Raw genomic sequence first — 14,691 nt, 5'->3', positions numbered from 1 at the left:
GTGGCAAGGCGGTGGGATATCTTAGAGCATTAGTGATTTGGTTTGAGTAATCATTCTTCTCACTAAAAACTTGCAGAAAGTTCTCGCGAGGACTCTGCGCAAATAAGTTTGGAGAACGAACTCAGTGTTTTATTAGTCTTGAGACAATTGCGTACTGGTAATTATCCCCTCCCTTCCTCTTCGTTTTTCTATCCTATGTTTTATTTGGCAACCATGGCTGCGAAAGGGGAAGCCTGGTACAACCAGCAGAAGAAGGACTTTCTTGCTGGGATATGCACGTGCCATGGCCTGAACCCCCAGGGTAAGACCAAGACTCAAATGGTCACTGAACTGGTGCAATTTGAAGCAGACCAAGCCAGGCCACAGAGCCCAGAGGCCGCAGAAACCAGCACAAGCGAACATGGTGCTGCAGCAGAGGTCCAACCACTGAATACGGGCCCTACTGGCAACCAGGGGGGTGCAGACCTCCTCCTGCAGCTGGCTCTGCAACAATGTGCCGCAGATGACCTAGAGGGACGTCGGCAGCTGATTCAGCAATACCATGAGCGAGCCGAGTGAGAGGCCCAGGCCCAGCGAGCCGAGCGGCAAGTGGAGCGGGAGTACCAGCTGCAGTTAGTCCAACTGCAAATGCAGGGGTCGTCCCAGCCCAGCCGTGAGCCCAGCAGCGCTCAGATACCTAAGCCCCGGCCCGATCACTTTCCTGTTATGGAGAAGGACGGGGACTTGGACACGTTTCTGCGGGCCTTTGAGAAAGCCTGCAGACAGTACCGGCTGCCTACAGATGAATGGGCACGATACCTGACACCAGGGCTGAGAGGCAAAGCTCTGGATGCGTTTGCTGCCCTCCCTCAAGAACAAGATGGAGACTATGAGGCCATCAAGCAGGCCCTGATAGCAAAGTACCAGCTTACACCCGAGGTGTACCGTAGAAAGTTCGGGACCCTCCAATGTGGCCCACACGACATTTACAGTGATGTGGTGCATGGACTGGGGACCCACTTTGACCAGTGGACCCAAGGACTGTCAGTGACCACCTTTGCACAGCTGCGAGACCTGATGATCAAAGACCAGTTCTTTCATCTTTGCCCAGCTGAGGTGCGACAGTTCGTGATGGACAGAGAACCCAAAGACGTGACGAAAGCAGCGCAGATTGCCGATGTCTATGAGGCCAACCGTAGATCGGAAGTGCGGAAGCCAGTCACCACCAGCTGGAGAGGGGGTAAGCCTGCAACCAACTCCAGTATCCCTGCCAGCCAACACACTAGAGGTCCTGGCCCTGTAGCCAACAGCACCAGACCTACCACCGAACCTCGCAAGTGTTACACCTGCAATCAGACTGGTCATCTCAGTTCCTCCTGCCCAACCAAGCAGAAGAACACCCCAGCCAAGGCCCCAGGGCCTAATGCAGCAGTTCTTTTGGTGGGTGGTGTGGTTGGGAGGGTGTGTGACAACGTACAGCACGTCACTGTGGGAGGCCATGTTGCTACAGGCCTCAAGGACACCGGGGCTGAACGAACCCTCATCCGACCCGAACTGGCAGCCCCTGAAGAAATCATTCCGGGGAAAACCCTAACTGTCACTGGGATTGGGGGCATCAGCTGTCCCTTACCAATGGCCCGGGTTTATATTGATTGGGGTGCTGGGAGCGGGGTGAAGGAAGTGGGGCTGTCTGATAATTTGCCCACTGATGTTTTGTTGGGGACTGATTTGGGGAGGATGGTTGCATACTACGTTCCTGACACTCCTCCCCAATCTGCTAATGAGGGTAACGTTAACCCTGATGATGATGATGATGGGAAACCGCATGTGTTATCTGACCATGCTTTATCTTGTAATGATGCAGCTAATAACCATTTTTTTCCTAGGATTGATGGTGAAAATGTTGTACCTGTGACAGCTGAACCTGATAATTTTTCTGTGAAGGTTAATGTGTCCATAGGTACAGGCGTGCCCAGCCACGTCGCTCTGCGGAGTGAGACGGCTGAGGAACCCCTAGCAGGGGCAAGTGTCGGTGCTACAGGAAATGGGGAGATGCATGGGAACCGTGAGGAAGGTGATGCCATGAAAGTGACCAGTGCCACTGAGGAAGGTAACTGGCCCATAAGTAGCACTGCCCCTGGAGTGTTGGGGGTGGATGGGGAGGTAGAGCCCATAGCAGCGCCGGCTGATGGGCCTGTAGAAAGCCCCGGGGAGACAGCTCTTTTTCCCCTTCCCTTTCACTCAGCCAAGAGCTGCTTTGCCAATGTACTGGGGGGAGTTTTATGGCCGAAAAGTATTTACGACCGGCATTTCCTGCCGTGTAAGCTCTTGTCCAGCTATAAGTGAACTAGAAACTTCTAGGATCCATGTAAAAGATTCTTTGTTTGGTTTTTGTACGATAATATGCACAATATTTACGTTAAGAACACGAAAATATATATTCGTATTCTCACTCGGTGTATCTACCCATCCCGCGAAACACGGGCTTCTAACTCCATCTGGTAAAGAAGTAGGGATTTCTCTGTAAATATGTATCCCAGATAGGACATATTTGATCTCATTAGAATGCTCACGTTGATCCGAGATGAATGATGGGTTTGTTATGACTCTGACATGTTTTGTAGTGAAGTTATAGAAATTAGAGAAAATAGTTTAAAGTTTAGGCAGAATGTAGAGAGAGGAGGGTCTGGATAAGCCAGCCTTTCTGTGATGTCAAAGCCTTAAGGTTTTAAGTTTGTGGCAGGCTCCCCAGCTCAGTCTTCTGCTTGATTTCTTCTTCTTGACTTCTTGTCTTCTCCTGAAGCCAGCAGCACGTCCAATGAGCTGGGACGTATGGAAAAAAAACTCCACTAGCCTGGTTGCCTGCCATGCTTTGAACATGTGAGTGTTACCTTTTCTCATTTAATCCCTGTTTATTTCATAATTACCCTTGTACATATTTGCAATTGTCTCATTTGTAACATCTTTATAAAATATTTTTGATAAAGCACTGCCTAATTATTTTTATGGGATATAATATTTAATATATTAGTTCAGTCTCCATGCTCTAAACTTACCCTGTCTCTGGAAGAGAATTACACTACTGTTGTGTTGGGTTAGCTTCGGACCCCTTTAATCGAAGCTGGTGGCAGTGATACCGTGTGCTGACTTTTGGGATTATGTTGTAGCGACTGCGGCGTTGATAATTATTGTTCCTGCCTGAGTGGGAGTAGTTTATCGCGTCGCTGTAGCATGCCCAATAGCCCGTACATAGCAGGCAGCCTTTCTGGCGACTAATTACCCAGGGTGCAGTACCTAATCTGACCTGAGAGTAAGGGGGGCGCCAGAGAGCTGCAAGTGTTAAGTGAAACTGTAAGCGGGATATACATAAATCCCTGCAGTTCGTGGTATATTGAAAAGCAGTGGGATACCTAAAATAAGCCCCTGCTGGAAACTAAGAGGTCAATAGCCATGTGTGTGTTTTGTCATCACATTGTTAGCAGTGGAGGGATAACTAAGATAAGCCCCCCTGCACATGTGATAGCCGTCTGTTGGCCTAAAGTCACCCCGACCCGTGACGTAGGGGTGACGGTCACGGTGTGAATCGTGACAATTGGTGGCAGAGGTCAGGGGAATCCTGACATCCTCCTAATCCCCTAGACGCATCTATTCTATTCCTACAGTCACCTCTATCACCCACTTTCAAACACCAATATCCTTCTCTCTGACTCCTTTGTCCTGCTACAGACTCCTCTGTCCTCCTATAAATCCCCAGAGGTTTTGGTTTTCCTCCTCCTCAAGACCCCTTTGTCTTTCTTCTCTAGGCTCCTATATCCTACGCCTTCTAACCCTTTTGTCCTCATCCTTTAGACACCACTATCTTCATTCTTCAGACCCATGTTCTCCTCTAGACTTTACTGCTGTCCTTTTCCTTCAGACACTTGTTTCTCCTCACCTCCAGATCCCCCCATATTTCTCAAGCCCTCTGTCCTCCTCCATCACGACTCTTCCATCTTCCTGTCAGATCACTTTGTTCTCCATAACCATCTATTCTCCTCCAGACCCTTCTATCCTCTTTCACCAGACCCCTCTATTGTCAGACACCTATGTCCTCCTCCTCCACACTCCTATGTCATACTCCTTCTCCTCCAGGCTGCCCTGTCTTTCTCTACCTCCAGATCACTCTGTCTCCCTTCACCAAATTCCTCTTCCTCCAGACTTCTCTGTATTCCTCCACCAAACCAGTCTATCCTATTTCTGTCATCACCTCGGTCTTTTACCTTCAGACACCCCTTCCTTCTCCAGACACCTCTGTCATTTTCCTCCTTCTCCAGACTATGTCCTTTTAATTCTTCAGACACCTTAAGACCTCTCTTCCTCATGTAGAACCTCTATCTTCCTTCTCCAGACACATATGCCGTCCTCCTCATGACTGCTATATCCTCCTCTTCCAGACCCTTCTGTCTCCCTTCTCTAGATTCCTCTTTTCTCCTCCTCCTCCACAATTTTCTGTCCTCTTACACCAGACCCACCCACCTATCCTCTTCCTCCAGAATCCCCTACCCTCTTCCTTCAGACTCCTCTGTCCTCCTTCTCCAGACCTGCCTCGAAGCCACGCTCTCAGCTTCCCACTTCTCAGCCACAGTCTCTGCCTCCTATCTCGCAGTAACGACCTATGTCTGCCATGTTGAGGCCACGAGTTTTACTTCCAATCTCACAGCCACACTTTCTGCCTCCTGACTTTCAGCTGTGCTCTCTGTCTGTAGTTTCACAGCCACGCTCATAGCCGGTGCCGCATCCTGCTGAGACTCTTGGGGTCTCCGTGATCAGGGAGTTGCAGTGATTGGCAGATCGCAGGTCCTCTTTGGAGTTCGCACAAAAATTAATTTAAGTGGAGCGGATTGATTTTCACTTGGTGAGGAAGGGTTAATAACTTCCCTAATCTCAGCTGCTGCCTCATTATTTAGGCTATGAGCACACGCTGCGGATTTTGCTGCGGATCCGCAGCGTTTCCGCAGCTGTGGATCCGCAGCGGTTTCCCATGAGTTTACAGTACCATGTTAACCTATGGGAAACAAAATCCACAGTGCACATGCTGCGGAAAAAAACACGCGGAAACGCAGCGGTTTATATTCCGCAGCATGTCAATTCTTTGTGCGGATTCCGCTGCGGTTTTACACCTGCTCCAATAGAAAACTGCAGGTGTAAAGCTGCAGCGGAATCCGCAGTAGAAACCGTGATAAATCCGCAGGAAAAACCGCAGCGGTTTTGCACTGCGGTTTTTCCAAATCCGCTGCGGAAAAATCCGCCGTCCTCCAGAATACGTGTGCACATACCCTTACCCTCACTCCAAGCTCTCTCCTGTGCAGGAGTAAGGCTAGGTTCACATTGCGTTAAAGGGAACCTGTCACCCCTAAAATCGCGGGTGAGGTAAGCCCACCGGCATCAGGGGCTTATCTACAGCATTCTGTAATACATTCTGTAATGCTGTAGATAAGCCCCCGATGTTACCTGAAAGAGGAGAAAAAGACGTTAGATTATACTCACCAGGGGCGGTCCCACTGCTGGTCCGGTCAGATGGGTGTCTCTGGTCCGCTGCGGCGCCTCCCATCTTCATTACAAGACGTCCTCTTCTGATCTTCAGCCACGGCTCCGGCGCAGGCGTACTTTGCTCTGCCCTGTTGAGGGCAGAGGATAGTACTGTAGTGCGCAGGTGCCGGAAAGGTCAGAGGCCCGGCACCTGCGCACTGCAGTACTTTGTCTGCCCTCAACAGGGCAGAGCAAAGTACGCCTGCGCCGGAGCCGTGGCTGAAGATCAGAAGAGGACGTCTTGTAATGAAGATGGGAGGCACCGCAGCGGACCAGAGACACCCATCTGACCTGACCAGCAGCGGGACCGCCCCTGGGTGAGTATAATATAACGTCTTTTTCTCCTCTTTCAGGTAACATTGGGGGCTTATCTACAGCATTACAGAATGCTGTAGATAAGCCCCTGATGCCGGTGGGCTTACCTCACCCGCAATTTTCGGGGTGACAGGTTCCCTTTAATGGGTGTCCGTTACCGGACTCCGTTACATGGCGAAATTGTCTCAATTAACACCATGTAACGGGTCCGTTAGCGCATCCATTGACAGCAATGTGCTAACGGGTCGCCAACGCATTGCTGACGCATGCCATTTCTGGCATGCGCTAGCGATGTCCCGTTAGTTTCGGACGCACCTCAAACACTGCTTGCAGCATCCGAGGTCCGTTCCTCGCTAGCGCAGATTGGGCATCTGCGCTAGCGGGATCGCCAAATATGATCCCTTTTGTGACATTGCGTTAGCGCAATCCGCTAGCGTATGCGCTAAACGGATTGCCCTAACGCAATGTGAACCTAGCCTAAGGGGGTGTGCAGGCCGCTGATTTGAGCCCTGCATTCCTGTGCATGCCTACCTAATGAAACTGGGTATCTTTTGTGTTTGCTGTGTGTCCTGTGTAGTTTAAGATAGCTGACACTGTGTAATATGATAATGGCTGACACTGTTCTGATATCTGTGTGTTAGGGACAGGAATAGGGACAGTCAGTGGCAGTGGTAAGGGTTGTGGTGGTGTAGTTACAGGTTAGTGTTAAGGGGGCGCTGTGTAGAGTAGAAGACTAGATTGTGCTGAGAACTGGTTCCAGTCAGAGTAGTGACAGCTGGGAAAGGGGCGGAGCCAGTGTAGTGGCAGGACAGCGCCTTCCTGAGGTAATTTTCAGTTAGTGGGAGGAGCTAGAGCTGTGTGAGGAGAATTGTTCTAGAAGGAAATGTGACAGAAAGCTGAACAGAGCAACAGTGTAGAGTTGAGAAAGCGAGGCAGACTGGAAGAATCAGTGGCTTGTCTGTGGGTTACCTCCCGTGACGTCCGGGACTTACGGTCCGAACAGGAATTGCGGAGGCAACCTGAATTTTCACCCAAGATGGGGAAAGTGGATGGGGAGCACTCAGTATCAGCTAGCTGGATGGTTCAGGAAGCTGTGGGCCTGGGAGCCACGGTGCAGGAAGAAAAGCTGAGGGAGCAGACCGGGGAAAACGCAGGAGATGGATTACTTATGTATTGGGAAAATGGATGGACTGTAACTGTTATGAAGATGCACGAGTTAAGTAAAGTTTTATTGAAAATGAACTTGGACTTTGAGAACATTTGTGTGTGTCTGCAACGGATAGGAGCCCTGCATGCTGTGAAGGATTCTGACCCACAGGTGGGTGAAATCCATGACACACACAGCACACCACAAAATGGACATTCTGATATTTCTGTAGCGGAGCGTTGGGGTGTGATGAGGAAGCAGCAGCAGACCCTTGGTGGGACTACCACCCTGGCCCCCGTTACACAGGTTATAGGTTTTCTTTTCTGACCTCCCTTCTATTATTTACACTCACTCCTTGCTCTCCCGTCTTGCAGCAGCCGCGCTCTCCGCCTCCCGTCTTGCAGCAGCCGCGCTCTCCGCCTCCCGTCTTGCAGCAGCCGCGCTCTCCGCCTCCCGTCTTGCAGCAGCCGCGCTCTCCGCCTCCCGTCTTGCAGCAGCCGCGCTCTCCGCCTCCCGTCTTGCAGCAGCCGCGCTCTCCGCCTCCCGTCTTGCAGCAGCCGCGCTCTCCGCCTCCCGTCTTGCAGCAGCCGCGCTCTCCGCCTCCCGTCTTGCAGCAGCCGCGCTCTCCGCCTCCCGTCTTGCAGCAGCCGTGCTCTCCGCCTCCCGTCTTGCAGCAGCCGCGCTCTTTGCCTCCCGTCTTGCAGCAGCCGCGCTCTCCGCCTCCCGTCTTGCAGCAGCCATGCTCTCCGCCTCCCGTCTTGCAGCAGCCGCGCTCTTTGCCTCCCGTCTTGCAGCAGCCGCGCTCTCCGCCTCCTGTCTTGCAGCAGCCGCGCTCTCCGCCTCCCGTCTTGCAGCAGCCGCGCTCTCCGCCTCCCGTCTTGCAGCAGCCGCGCTCTCCGCCTCCCGTCTTGCAGCAGCCGTGCTCTCCGCCTCCTGTCTTGCAGCAGCCGCGCTCTTTGCCTCCCGTCTTGCAGCAGCCGCGCTCTCCGCCTCCTGTCTTGCAGCAGCCGCGCTCTCCGCCTCCTGTCTTGCAGCAGCCGCGCTCTCCACCTCCTGTCTTGCAGCAGCCGCGCTCTCTACCTTCTCCCCTGGGACTATGCTGTGTGTTATTCACTGCAACTACCCTCCTATATCCCTCTTTGTAGCCAGACTCTTTTCTTCGCTCAGTGACTCCTGCCTTACAATTCGTGCATCATTACCTCTATAGTGTTGGGCTCCACATAGCCGGGAATCCTCTCGTCCTTACACACCACCCCTGCGTCCTCTTCATGGGTGCAGTCACTATTGCCCCAGCCCCGGGAGCTGCAATCAGCGATACTCTTCTCACTTCCTGAACAAATCACATTATCCAACCAGATACGACCTGGAAAACAGAAATGTCAGGAATCATGGTGGCCATGGACCACTGGACTACAACTCCAAAAATTTTACCTACTTAAGAGAAAGCAGGTCAAAATCTGCCCCCACTTAATCAGTCACCAAGTCACGAGGACATCATACTCTTTTACACCAGTTCCATCCAGAGCTGCCATCACTGGGAACAAACTATGGATAATCTACACCATGTATTAGGGTGTGTGCAGACGATCCGGAAGTGTCAGCGCTTTGGATGCACCGCGTGTTCTCCGCCGTCTATGGGTGTGTGCAGACGATCCGGAAGTGGCAGCGCTGTGGACGCACCATATGTTCTCTGCCATCTATGGGTGTGTGCAGACGATCCGGAAGTGTCAGCGCTTTGGATGCACCGCGTGTTCTCCGCCGTCTATGGGTGTGTGCAGACGATCCGGAAGTGGCAGCGCTGTGGACGCACCATATGTTCTCTGCCATCTATGGCTGTGTGCAGACGATCCGGAAGTGTCAGCGCTTTGGATGCATCGTGTGTTCTCTGCCATCTATAGGTGTGTGCAGACGATCAGGAAGTGGCAGGGCTGTGGACGCACCATATGTTCTCTGCCGTCTATGGGTGTGTGCAGACGATCCGGAAATGGCAGCGATTTGGATGCACCCTATGTTCTCTGCCATCTATGGGTGTGCAGACGATCCCGAAGTGGCAGCGCTGTGGACGCACCGTATGTTCTCTGCAGTCTATGGGTGTGTGCAGACGATACGGAAGTGGCAGAACTGTGGACGCACCGTATGTTCTCTGCCATCTATGGGTGTGTGCAGACGATCTGGAAGTGGCAGCACTGTGGACGCACCGTATGTTCTCTGCTGTGTATGGGTGTGTGCAGACGATCCGGAAGTGGCAGCGCTGTGGACGCACCGTATGTTTTCTGCCATCTATGGGTGTGTGCAGACGATCCGGAAGTGGCAGCGCTCTGGACGCACCGTATGTTCTCTGCCGTCTATGGGTGTGTGCAGACGCTCCAGAGGTGACAGTGCTTTGGATGCAGTGTGTGTTCTCTGACGGCTATGGGTATTGTGAGTTAGCACTACCTGAGTGGGTTAGGAGACACTCGCTTGGCACTCAGTCACGGTTTCTCCACATAAACAGTCTATCCGGTTTATTAAGACTCGTAAACCGCACCACGATCAGTTCATTATTTACATCAACAGAACACATTAGCCACCGACAGTCTGTTCCAATGGCAGATACGTCTCTGCCTGTAACCCCCTTCATCTGGAGTTACCTTACAGGAGCTCCGGCTCCACACACTGATTCCTTTCAGTTCTGGTTCTCAGGGGAAAGCTGCCTCACTGGGGTCACCATGAGACTTGTGGAACTCCTAAAGTGAACCCGCAGGATCGCGACAACGAACCTCCCAAGGGTGAGCTGGCCTAGTGGACCACCCCCTATACAGGGAGTGTCAGGGGCAGGCCCAGGGGAGACTATTGCCGTGGAAGCTGGTATCCAGGGACATGACGTAGGAGACACAACAAAAGGCAGACTAGGAAATAGGTAGCGGAGACTGGAGACCACAGGGAGGGCTGCCAAGGATCCGACAGGGGACGACGGAGGAGGAACACTCAGGAGGGACTGGAGACGGGACAAGCAAGGTGCAGGCTGGGACGGACATGACTAGGAGAGAACACGGAGAGGTCACAGGGTAGGGTGGCACAGGATACAAGGCAGGGCGCAATACAGGACAGACAGGCAGGTAGCCAGAAGAGGGCCTGGATCAAGCGTGAAACACAATTGACAGTCAGGCACAGAGCAGGAGGAGAGGCTACCTGAAAAAGGGTGCGTGCTACAGGACTTCCGGGTCAGGGTCCTCCCGGGTCATAGAGTGGAGGAATGGAGCAGCCGCAGTCAAGTCCGAGGAAGTGCACGTGCGCTGCTGAGGCTAGAATGTGAGGTGCGCATGCGCAGCCGAGGCCCAGGAGCCGGCGGCGAAACAGGAAGTGAGGAGATCGGGTGATGCATGCTCATTCCTGGAGCACTCCGGGACAGGTAAGTATGCCAGGAAACGGGGGAGGGTGCGGCAGGCACGGCAGCAGATGTGACGGTACCCCCCTCCTTACGCCCCTTCTTCCCAAGACTAGAAAGAAATTCTAGTGGCCTGGGTATTCTCACGTGGCTCCCAAGACCTCTTCTCGGGACCAAAGCCTTTCCAATCAATCAAAAAGAGGGTTTTACAGCAAGAATGTTCTTAACTTCAAAGACATCCTGTGCAGAAACGGGCTGAGGCGAGTGGCCAGTAGAGGAGTGGAATTGGTTGAGAATGACAGGCTTCAGAAGGGAAACGTGGAAAGAATTGGGAATGCAAAGCGAGGCGGTAACTTTAACTTGTAGGCAACATTGTTGATACAAGCTAAGACCTTAAATGGACCAATGTACCATGGACCCAGTTTATACGAGGGAATCTTAAGACAGATGAATCTGGAAGATAACTACACTTTATTACCAGGATGGTATGAGGATCCAGGCGCCTCTTATCGGCATGTCTTTTAATCCTGTCTCATGTTCAAGTGTGATTTTGGTCTCCTGCCAGGTACTGGAGAACTCCTCGGACAGAAGATCGTCTGCCGGCACACCCGAGACAAGGAGTACCGGCAGAGGAACACCCGGATGTTACCTGTAGACGAGAAGAAGGGTGATTTGGAAGAGGATTTGCTGGTGTGGTTCTTGTATGCAAACTCGGCCCACGGAAGCAAGCTGGACCAATCGTTCTGGTGGACATTGGAGAAATGACGGAGATAGGTCACCAGGATCTTATTCGTGCGCTCCGCCTGACCATTAGTTTGAGGATATAAAGGCACAGATGATTGGCCTCGGGGAGACCAAAACATCCAACACCGCGGAGACACCATCACGTGTTTCTCAACGCAGTGATTCCAGAACACTGCCCCCATCCCTTATGGGAAATATGCAGATGCAAGTAAAGAAGCTGCGGAGACACCATCACGTGTTTCTCGACGCAAGCAGTGAATAGCCAGGCCTTTCCCCGGGAAGGAACAACCATGGGAAGGGCAGCATCCTATGAAGGAAAGTCACCTATGCCAAGCATGGTATCCATCCACAGACCCTGAAACAGCTGTCTGTGGATGGATACCATGCTTGGCATAGGTGGCTTTCCTTCATAGGATGCTGCCCTTCCCGTGGTTGTTCCTTCCCGGGGAAAGGCCTGGCTATTCACTGCTTGCGTCGAGAAACACGTGATGGTGTCTCCGCAGCTTCTTTACTTGCATCTGCATATTTCCCATAAGGGATGGGGGCAGTGTTCTGGAATCACTGTGTTGAGAAACACGTGATGGTGTCTCCGCGGTGTTGGATGTTTTGGTCTCCCCGAGGCCAATCATCTGTGCCTTTATAGCCTTTTTACTAGGCACTGCTCCTAATAGCCAGATTCCTACTCCACACTGATGAGGGGCAAAAACCCCGAAACAGCTGTCTGTGGATGGATACCATGCTTGGCATAGGTGGCTTTCCTTCATAGGATGCTGCCCTTCCCATGGTTGTTCCTTCCCGGGGAAAGGCCTGGCTATTCACTGCTTGCATCGAGAAACACGTGATGGTGTCTCCGCAGCTACTTTACTTGCATCTGCATATTTCCCATAAGGGATGGGGGCAGTGTTCTGGAATCACTGCGTTGAGAAACACGTGATGGTGTCTCCGCGGTGTTGGATGTTTTGGTCTCCCCGAGGCCAATCATCTGTGCCTTTATAGCCTTTTTACTAGGCACTGCTCCTAATAGCCAGATTCCTACTCCACACTGATGAGGGGCAAAAACCCCGAAACAGCTGTCTGTGGATGGATACCATGCTTGGCATAGGTGGCTTTCCTTCATAGGATGCTGCCCTTCCCGTGGTTGTTCCTTCCCGGGGAAAGGCCTGGCTATTCACTGCTTGCGTCGAGAAACACGTGATGGTGTCTCCGCAGCTTCTTTACTTGCATTAGTTTGAGGATGGTAGGCAGAGGAGAAGTCTAGTGTTACATTCATCAGCTTGCATAGGGCTCACCAGAACTGCGAGGTGAACTGGACTCCTCTGTCCAAAACTGTATGTAGAGGAAAGCCGTGAATCCGAAAAACATGGGCGATGAAGATTCTTGCTAATTCAGGAGAGATGTAATGAGCCATCTTGGAAAATCAATCCACGACTACAAAGATAACTGTATGACCAGAGGACCGAGGCAGATCGGTAATAAAGTCCATTGCTATTTGTTGCCATGGAGCCGAGGGAACCGGAAGCGGGTGCAAGAAGCCGGAGGGTAGGCACCTAGGGACCTTGTTTTTGGCGCGTGAGGGACAGGAGGAAACAAAACTTCGGATGTCTTGAAAAAGAGATGGCCACCAGAAGTAGCGAGACACAAGAGTAAGTGTTTTCTTGAAGCCAACATGGCCTGCCAGATTGGAAGCATGACCCCAGTGTAAGACTCGCTTCCTATTGCTTTCTTGAACAAAAGTCTTAGCTGGAGGCAAGGAAGTCAAGCTAACAGGAGCTACCAGGATGAGCTTGCTAGGATCCATGATTTGCGAAAGTTTCTCCTCAACATCAGCTGCCAGAAAGGATCTGGATAAGGCATCTGCTTTGAAGTTCTTATTTTCGGGACAGAAACGCAGCTCAAAGTCTAATCAGGCAAAGAACAGCGACCACGTGGCTTGCCAAGGATTAAGTCTTTGTGCTGAATGGATGTATGCCAGATTCTTGTGGTCAGTGTAGATCCTGAAAGGATGAACAGCTCCCTCCAATAAATACCGCCACTCTTCCAACGCCAACTTGATAGCTAGCAGCTCCTTGTCACCAATGGCGCAGTTCTTGTCCAAGGCGCAGAAAGTCTTAGAAAAGAAGCCGCAGGTGACCAGCTGACGGAGGTAGACCTCTGAGAAAGTACCGCATCGGCTCCAGTTGCAGAAGCATCCACCTCAAGAATGAAGGGCTTGTTAGTCTCTGGACGATGGAGTATGGAGGCTGAAGCAAAGGCTTGTTTCAAGAACCAGAAGGCGTTCTCGGCTTCAGGAGACCAGACGTGAGGGTTGGCCCCTTTGCGAATAAGGGCGCAAATAGGACCGATCAAAGTGGAAAAGTGCCAGTAGTCGATAGCGAAATCAAGAAAGCGTTGGTTCGCCTTTACCCCCTGGGGACGCGGCCAGATGAGCACGGCGGACATTTTTACTGGATCCATACGCAGACTAGAGTCTGAGATGATATAACCTAAGAACGGTAGAGAAGACTGTTCGAAGACGCACTTCTCGAGCTTGGCGTAAAGACGATTCTCTCTAAGACGTAATAGGAGTTGGCGGACATTTCTTCTGTGGGTAGAAAGATCCAGGGAAAACAGAAGAATATCATCTAGGTACACCATCACACAGGAATAGAGTACATCTCGGAAGACATCATTCACAAACTCCTGGAACATTGCGGGAGCGTTGCACAAACCAAAAGGCATGACAAAATACTTAAAGTGGCCATCCCGGGTGTTAAAGGCGGTGTTCCACTCATCCCCGGAGTGGATATTGATAAGATTGTAGGCCCCACGAAGATCAAGTTTATACTGTGTGCAGAATAATTAGGCAAGTTGTATTTTAGAGGATTATTTTTATTATTGATCAACAACTATTTTCTCAATCAACCCAAAAGACTCATAAATATCAAAGCTTAATATTTTTGGAAGTTAGAATGTTTTTTTTTAGATCTGGCTATCTTAGGAGGATATATGTTTGTGCAGGTAACTATTACTGTGCAGAATTATTAGGCAACTTAATAAAAACCAAATACATTCCCATCTCACTTGTTTATTTTCACCAGGTAAACTAATATAACTGCACAAAATTTAGAAATAAACATTTCTGACATGCAAAAAACAAAACCCCCAAAAAATAGTGACCAGTATAGCCACCTTTCTTTAGGATGACACTCGACAGCCTTCCATCCATAGATTCTGTCAGTTGCTCGATCTGTTCACGACCAGCATTGTGTGCAGCAGCCACCACAGCCTCCAGACACTGTTCTGAGAGGTGGACTGTTTTCCCTAACTGTAGATCTCACATTTTATGAGGGACCATAGATTCTCTATGGGGTTCAGATCAGGTGAACAAGGGGGCCATGTCATTATTTTTTCTTCTTTGAGACCTTTACTGGCCAGCCACGTTGTGGAGTAGTTGGAGGCATGTGATGGAGCATTGTCCTGCATGAAAATCATGTTTTTCTTAAACGATACCGACTTCTTCCTGTACCACTGCTTGAAGAAGTTGTCTTCAAGAAACTGGCAGTAGGTCTGGGAGTAGAGCTTCACTCCATCC

At 51.1% G+C, this 14,691-nt stretch overlaps 1 protein-coding gene across 7 annotated transcripts in view; it reads right to left on the bottom strand.

Annotated features, from left to right (window-relative positions):
- Positions 1-14,691, bottom strand: part of LOXL3 (lysyl oxidase like 3) — a 211,583-nt gene that overhangs the window by 99,018 nt on the left and 97,874 nt on the right. For all 7 annotated transcript variants that reach the window (XM_069744978.1, XM_069744980.1, XM_069744981.1 and 4 more), the window contains exon 3: positions 8,209-8,372. In XM_069744978.1, coding sequence (XP_069601079.1) covers positions 8,209-8,372 — 164 coding nt within the window. The remainder of the gene's footprint in view (positions 1-8,208; positions 8,373-14,691) is intronic.

This window comes from Ranitomeya imitator, chromosome 1, assembly GCF_032444005.1.
Source record: "Ranitomeya imitator isolate aRanImi1 chromosome 1, aRanImi1.pri, whole genome shotgun sequence".
Classification (NCBI taxonomy): domain Eukaryota; kingdom Metazoa; phylum Chordata; class Amphibia; order Anura; family Dendrobatidae; genus Ranitomeya; species Ranitomeya imitator.
This window is presented reverse-complemented; position numbering and strand designations above follow the sequence as displayed.